This window comes from Anguilla anguilla, chromosome 4 (assembly GCF_013347855.1).
Source record: "Anguilla anguilla isolate fAngAng1 chromosome 4, fAngAng1.pri, whole genome shotgun sequence".
In the NCBI taxonomy this organism is placed as follows: Eukaryota; Metazoa; Chordata; class Actinopteri; order Anguilliformes; family Anguillidae; genus Anguilla; species Anguilla anguilla.
In genome coordinates this window covers 52436614-52444885 of record NC_049204.1, presented here as the reverse complement: position 1 = coordinate 52444885, position 8272 = coordinate 52436614, and the positions used below count along the sequence as shown (strand labels likewise).

The 8272-nt window shown below is 37.4% G+C and overlaps 1 protein-coding gene and 1 non-coding gene across 3 annotated transcripts; both read left to right on the top strand.

Annotated features, from left to right (window-relative positions):
- Positions 1–1625: 1625 nt before the first annotated feature.
- On the top strand, positions 1626–1699 carry trnat-agu. The gene has a single exon. It is a non-coding gene; the product is annotated as a tRNA-Thr (tRNA).
- Positions 1700–2125: 426 nt separating this feature from the next.
- Positions 2126–5262, top strand: cmbl (carboxymethylenebutenolidase homolog (Pseudomonas)). 2 transcript variants are annotated; one of them, XR_004764695.1, is made up of 7 exons: positions 2126–2276; positions 2740–2954; positions 3212–3319; positions 3690–3832; positions 3985–4079; positions 4194–4348; positions 4699–5262. XR_004764695.1 is itself a non-coding variant. In XM_035412436.1 (6 exons), exons 2-6 carry the CDS (start codon positions 2740–2742, stop codon positions 4876–4878), a joined length of 741 nt encoding a protein of 246 aa, XP_035268327.1. In that variant the 5' UTR covers positions 2126–2276; the 3' UTR covers positions 4879–5261. The 2 variants fall into 2 exon arrangements, 1 of the variants encoding a protein (XP_035268327.1); XM_035412436.1 differs by lacking the exon at positions 4194–4348 and having other exon boundaries at positions 4699–5261.
- The last annotated feature ends 3010 nt before the right edge of the window (positions 5263–8272 follow it).

Below are 8272 nucleotides of genomic sequence, written 5' to 3'. Positions count from 1 at the left end.
GCACAAGGAATTTTTTACGACGCTGCATATGAAGTTACGGCAGCATTTAGTGCACACGACAGTTCAGGTAGTTTTCCGACTAGATACGCAAACTGCTGAACAAAATACAATTTGTTGATTTATTCGTTGAAATAATAATTAAAATACAACACTGTCATACGAACAATAGCAAATGACAATATGTATGTACTAGTCTCTGTTAAATGAAGTACTTTGATAATGCTGAAGCTGTCTCTGATGATATCTTTATTAAATAGGAAGTTTACAGATATTATTTTTTCTTTATTTAACAATTGAATGACTGCGCAAAAGACAAAATTCATACTTGAAAAATATATATGCACATCCATTATAGAACCGACCATATATACATTTTAAAAAGGGTGTAGAGTTTTTAACCAAATTCATTACCTGGGTTTGCATCAAATTTCAGACTGTTGCTAAGAATTTCCCCTGGACTTCCTATGTTCCAAAGAGTAAAACAACTTGAGCAGTTCCTTTTGGGAAATGAAGAAACTTGGAGTAGTCTTAACCCTTTGAAGAGCAGGTTTATTGGATTTTTTTTTTTTTTTTTTCAAAATTTGAAGTCGTCAGTGTAGAACTCCATTGCTTTCAATTACATCAGTCATTGTTACATCAGCATTAGACTGTTGAGTTGAAAACATTCATTACATACACTGCATGGCCAAAAGTATGTGGACGCCCCTTCTAATTAGTGGGTTCAGCTACTTCAGCCACAGCCAGTGCTACCAGTGAATAAAATCAAGCATATAGCCATGCAATCTCCATAGAAAAACATTGGCAGTAGGATGGGTTGTACTGAAGAGCTCAGTGACTTTCAATGTGTCACTTCATAGAACGCCACCTTTCCAACAAGTCAGTTCATCAAATTACTGCCCTGCTAGAGCTGCCCCTGTAAGTGCTGTTTGTTATTGTGAAGTGGAAATGTTTAGGAGCAACAACAGCTCCGCCGTGAATCAGTAGGCCACACAAGCTCACAGAACGGGGCTGCTGAGTTCTGAAGCGTGTAGTGCGTGTAAATCTTCCGTCCTCGTTTGCAACACTCACTACCGAGTTCCAGACTGCCTCTGGAAGCAACGTCAGCACAATAACTGTTTTTTGGTAGCTTCATTAAAATGGGTTTTCCCATGGCTGAGCAGCCACACACAAGCCTAAGATCACCATGTGCAATGCCAAACGTTGACTGGAATGGTGTAAAGCACACCGCCATTGGACTCTGGAGCAGTGGAAACGCATTCTCAGGGGTGATGAATCACACTTCACAATCTGGTAGTCTGACGGAAAAAAACTCCAACTCAATATTAATGCCCATGTTTTGGAATGAGAAGTTCAACAAGTACATATAGGTGTGATGTTCAGCTATCCATATACTTTTATAAATATAGTGTATATTTAAGACTTTAGATTGCCAGACTATGCTTGGGAAAAAAGAAAATAACTGGATATGCTTTTATTGTCTGTCCAGAAGTAATGCAGATTTGCCAGTGGGTAACATGGTGAATAAAGCTCAACTTTATTATATAATTACAGGTGCCATTCAAATAAAAAGATCTAATCCACGGAACGACGTAATCGGGGTAAAATCACGATGTGTTTATCACCGTGGCGCCGTGGCTTAGTTGGTTAAAGCGCCTGTCTAGTAAACAGGAGATCCTGGGTTCGAATCCCAGCGGTGCCTTTTCCTCTCTAAAAGCCACCTGTCGACCTGTATACTTACCTTAGAGTACGTGAGTCAATTAGTCTCGTCACGTGGCTTTGCTGTAAATGTGAAACAGCATCTAGTTCTGCGTTCAAATCAAGCACCTATACCTGGATAATAGGTTAAATAACCACTGGTATCTCATCTCAGGGCACAGCAGTTGCACGTTTAACATAATCTGCCGTCGCTGCATTTGAAATCATAGACGGAAAGTTTGCAGTGCCTTGGAAACATGTCGGTTTGTTCTGAATTTCAGTTTCGGGTTCTAGCAGAATGTATTCGTAGCCTATCAAATTATACTTGTTTGTTGTTTGTTTAGCCTGTGTAAACAATGTTAACTGCATCAGAAGGCCAACTCATTATTTTTTTAAGTCACGTATTACTAAACTGACACATTTGGTCAAATAAATCTGCAGGAAGTACTGTATTTTCGGTTATATCATGGGGCGTATCTGAAACCAGCCAATTGCAAGCTAGGCTACATTGATTTTTATTCACTGCAGGAACAATACACAACGCATAGTCAAGCAGCGTCTTTGGAAGCTAAAAACGGAAGGTAAAGCATTTTTGCATATTTTTACTAATAATCTGTAAAATAATCTGGACTTCAATAAAGATAATTGTGTGTCAATGCATGTTACATTACATTACAGCCAGACGCTGTTATCCAGAGCCACTTACACAACTTTTTACATAACATGTCAGTTATCTCTGTTATGTGTCAGTAGCCAGACACTTTAAAAGTAATGCTTACTGTTAAATGTTATGCAGAAATAAAAAGCTTTTACGCTTCATGTTATATTTCCTTGGTTTATTTTAAGAAAGCGTGTACATATCTGCACTCCTACTACGTTAATATAATGTACTATGGGTGTTAAACCATGAGCTGCACGTAATTGCGCAGTGACTACCGAACTGTAAGCGAAAAACTGTGTTCAATATGCAACGTTGCGGCCATTTGAACGGCTCATGCTTACTTGTCCGAGGAAGTTACTATTATGTTATACAAATTTCCTTAGATGGCAAATGAGGCTAAACCATGCGCATGTGACATTGGAGACAAAATGGATTATGGAGGGCTGGGAGATGAAGTGGATATTGAGCATATGAAGGCATATATCGTGAATCCAGCTTCATCGTCTGAAAAAGCCATCGTTGTCATCCATGACATTTTTGGGTGGCAGCTTGCCAACACCAGATACATGGCCGATTTACTTGCTTCAAATGGATACATGTAATTTGTTTTCTTCTTCATTTTTTAAATTCTTTCATTGTTAATTATGACGCATTATATGCTGGAGCTAATGTACATTCTTAAGAGATTTTCTATCATTTACCTTCGTTTTTCAACTAGGTAAAATACCTGTACCTGTAACACACTGGTGACTGGTCAGATGTCTAATCAAATCAGTATTCTTGCATTAATTAATTTCCAAAGATAAAGCTTTATCTGTGGCATATAAACATCATAAACTGTCTCCGTTTTAATAGTGCCATTTGCCCAGACTTCTTTGTTGGAAAAGAGCCGTGGAACCCTTCAGGAGACTGGTCAAAATTTCAAGACTGGTTGAAAGACAAAAATGCAACCAATATAAACAGGTGCGTTTATTTGAGTGGATAGGTGTGTGAAAAAGACACCATCAGCAGTTCTGTATTAGTCTGTATTTCTCACCCTCCTTCACAAAATAACATATGACCTTGCCAACTGCTGCTGGATTTCACTCAGCTGTCAATGTGGCACTATTTTTTTTTTTTTAAACAGCCTTTATTTTGCTATATTTATCTTCTCGCTGTATTGTCATACCTGAATGGTCAGTACTGTGACAGCACCAAAAGTGAATTTGAGAAAACACTGTTCACCAGTGGGAGATCAACACGGAATCAAAATTCAGCAGTTCAGGATCACTTAACTAATGAAAGTTGCCTCAGGTGGACACCCCTCTGATTACTCTTACTGCCATTGCTATAGAGAAGTGGATGCTGTGTTGAAGTACCTGAAGGAAAAGTGTGGTGCCAAGCAGGTAGCTGCTGTAGGATTCTGCTGGGGAGGGACTGCCGTCCACCACTTGGCTCTGCGGTATCCACAACTAAAAGCTGGGGTCTCCATTTACGGTGAGGTGTTAACAGCCAATGATTGCTCAGTTGATTAAAAAAAGAATACTTTCTTTGTATTAACATGGTAATCCCTAAGGTGACTGGTTGGTTGTTAAGGTGTAATCTATTTTTTTTACCCTTTTTTTAACCCCATTTCTGTCTTGCCATAGGAATAATTAGGGACACTGAAGACGACAAGTATCAGCTACACGTCCCCACCCTGTTCATTTTTGGTGAAAAGGATGACATTATTCCACTTGATCAGGTTAGTTAATCATTTATTTTACTCTGGAGAATGGTCACATTTTAGACTGTTTTATTGATCATCTGTAGCATACGTCATAGGGTTGATAATGTGAGGATTTGGATTTTGTTGCAGGGAGGAAAACAAGTGTATCTGCCTGGAAGTTTGTGTGTGAATACCAGTTTGCATTTTGATTGGAGTGTACTTATATGAAATAATGGGTGGCAAGACTACTGTTGCCAGGTATTCATTAAAGTGTTCACCGACACAAAGACCTTTGATCCAAGGAGGTAAATGTACTATGCATTTGGGAATCTTGCTATTTACATTTCTTCACCATGAATAAGCAACTTTAACTGGAAAACATGTAAATCTGGGTACCAAATTAACAGCTATCCCAGGGAGCCCTAACTATGATTTACTCCATCTGGTTAGTGAGACTATCTAAATATTCTGGAATATAACCTCTGTACTGTTTTATGAAATAACACTAAGATCCACCCAGATAAAAACCAGGTTACAGGTTTTGTAATTAATGGAGTCAGATAAACGTGTTGTCCTCCCTGAGACAAAACCCAAATCCTTATAGTAAAAATGTTGCTTCCAAGACCTAATAAAAATGATTTCTGTGCTGGTCTAGGTGACCGTCCTTGAGAAGAGACTACAAGAAAAATGCCCAGTTGATTTTCAAGTTAAAGTATTCCCTGGACAAACCCATGGATTTGTTCACCGCAAGAGGGAAGACATAAATCCAAGTGATAAGCCTTTCATTGAAGAGGGCAGAATGGACATGCTAAAATGGTTGAAAAAATATGTATAAAATGTTGACAAAGTGAACACATTCGGATGCAACGTAAGATTAACCCAATACTTTGCTTTTGATAAATGATTAAACATACACAGATGATTCAATGCAAGAATCGGTTTTAAATCAAAATATGTGGCTAAAGTATGGCTAAATTTTCAGTGCATTTAAATTGTTTTGTATCAAAAAATTTTCTTGGAACATTTAACAATTAAGTATTTCTACCATTATTAATATGTAGTAAAACTTTCTGAGCAAGGTTTGTACCTGTCATTTCAAATATTCAGTTCATCGAGAAAGACGATTATATCATGTAGGTGTGAAACATTTTGGTAATACACAGATCAAGTTTATCGACCAGGCAAAATTTATATTAAACTCATAATGGCTACTACCAGGTAATGTCTGACAGAATATTTTATTAATGATTTCAGTACATCTACAGTCTCAAAGGTATCATAAAACATAATTGTACTACAGTTGGGAAAACTTCTTAATAAGTGCTTCAAAACTCAGCTGAGTTAAAAATAATCATCAGACTCCCCCATGTTTCTAATGACATCAGTTACACAGGATCATCTTCTCAACCTGCCGCACAGCTTTTATGGAAAATGAATGTTATTACAACCTGTGCTGTTTGGCACAAGGTTTTCCAGCACAGAAATGGTACTTATGAGTCAGTAAATCCCCCTGGATTTCTACCAAAAAATTCAAGGCTACTGGACTTGAAAGCTTATTAAGATTATAAAGCTTATTAAGTCCTGAGTACTAATTAAGACTACTCATCAAAATGTGTGGATATACTTAAATGTACGTAAATTTGAAATCATTGTAGTATTGCGCCTAACTCAATTAGATGGAATTACAGTACCATAGAGCATGTGATTATTTTTACACCGACTGTTCTATCACATGTAGTGTAAACATGATGGGAAAACGGCGACTTACTCTACCTGTAGCCTGGTTAACTGCCAGAGAACAGGCTCTCAGGTTCCACTTCTATACACTATCTGGTTGTCTCAGACCAAGTTGCGGATAACACATAGGGCATCATGGAAAGCATGCTTTGCTTCCTCGATAATCTACACAGTAGAAAGGGAGAAAAAGGCTTTTTCATGACGAAAACATCTGTGAAACTTTCAGCAGCTACAATATAGAGAACCAAGTATTCACTACTCAGTTCCAGTATGAAGTGTAAGGTGGCCATCACAGTTTGTTTACCCACATACGCCTGGTTTGTTTGATAGGTTAAACTGCCAGCGGAAAAAAATGCACAAGAGTTTTTATGTAAAAGTGGTTTCAGACTTCTTTTAAAAGAAAAAAAAGAGAGGAAAAAAAAACACTGGTTTGGTTTTCCCTGGAACTGCACTCGTGAGAAAACATTATTCACTAAACAGAGGAAGCAAATCAATGGTGACATGGCAAACTTAACTCCAAACAGCTATTTAAGTGATTATTAGGTAGCTAAGTAACTGTTGGTTATCTGTAGCAAACATCACAAGTTGGGATTGTTGTATAGCTCTGAAGGTATAAGAATTCCTCCTGGCTGTATGGACTGACAAAAACAAAAACAAGAATTCACACAGAGCAATCTAAACATTGTTCAGTATACAGTTAAAGCTGGAAAGCTTCACTAGAACTACGGATCAATGCAGGGTGAAGGTAAAGCAAGTTTTCCAACTGTGCAGTGTGTGCATTGTTCATACTGTATCTACCAGTCTGTGCTATTGGCAGTTTTCTAGAACACGTTTAGTATTTTCACATGTTTAGTAGTCACCAACAAAAACAGCTAATGCACTGACTGTGAACACAACTTGTGCAAGTGAAGTTGCTTAATAAAAAGAAACTGTTCAAAAAAGAGATTGGAACCTGATATACAAAACTATACCAAGCCTGACACCATAATTGTTTAAAAAGCAGTACATTTCTTCCTTTTGATATTGATTAAATGTTTCTAGTCTGTACTAAAGCATGAGACAGTGTACAGTACATGGGTTCTTGCCAATTTGTTCCCTCCCCTGGTAGAAATGGTTCCTGCCCTATAATTTTTGTATTCCTCGATAACCAGCATGCTATCTTCGGTAATCCCTGCAGATTCTAGTTTTTCAGGGGTCAGTTCACCGAACCTGGGGACAATACTCCCCACCCCGCACCATCCAGTTGGCAGGAACATTACAAACCAATCCTGAAAAGACATTGTTTAGACCTTTTGAAATGTACAAGTTGAGATAGCAATGATATGTGATGAGTGTGTCACATATTCTTTTCAAACCTCTGCTGGTAGCTCTGCATGTTGTAGGCCCCACCACAAAAGACAATCAAGACCATCTCACTAAACCTTGCTATCTTGTGGACCACCTCAACAAAAAATGCAAAGAACTGCTTCAGCTGAACCATGAGCGCATGGTAAACTGAAAGGTTGTTCAGGGTTCAAAGAATGTATGAAGGGCAAACCAACTCATTGGGGTTTTAAGTTGTGGGTTATTGCTGCATCTGATTCAGGTTATACTTTGGACTTTGTTTACATGGGCAGTCATGCCATGTTACTGATTTAGCAGCAAAAGCAGAAACATTAGTAGACCCATTCAGGGATAAGGGACATCTCCAGAGTTTCTGCCTCTACTACATGAACTGGCAGGCTATTCCACACATTGACTACTCTGTGTGAAGAAAATTGTCCTGATGTCTGTATGGAATTTACCTTTTGCTAATTTCCATTTATGTCGCTGCATTCTAATAACATAACTCAACCTGAAGAATCTCTTGTAGTTCACTTTGTTGATCACCTTTATGAATTTAAAAGCCTCAATCAATTCACCCCTAAATCTCATTTTACTAAACTTGAAGTGATTATGCATCTTAAGTCTTTCCTAATAGCTTTTATCTTTCATACCAGGAATCTAACTGGTTGCTCTTCTTTGATCCTTTCCCAGAGCCTCTATATCTTGTAGTACAGTCCCTAGAACTGCACACAATAGCCTACTCCAAGTGTGGTCTAAGGTATAAGATAAGTATAACTTCCTTGGATTTATATACAGCATCCTGTTGGCCTTTATTAAATGTGTTTTATTATTATTATTATTATTATTATTATTATTATTATTATTATTTTTATATACAGCACAGTGCCTAGAACGTGAAAGGGTTTGATCAACCATTACTTCCAAGACTTTTTCAAATTGAGCACATTCCAATTTTGTTCCTCCCATAAAGTAATCCTGCCGAATCATTTTATTTCCCACATGCCAACCAACATTATAACTAGTTTAAATTAAATTATTAATATCAAGAATTTTAACTAGCAAATGTAATTATTGATATCAAAATATATTATTTTAACAGGTTAAAATTTAATTGTTGATATCAAAAAATCTAATTATCACCAGTTACGATTGAATTATGGATATCT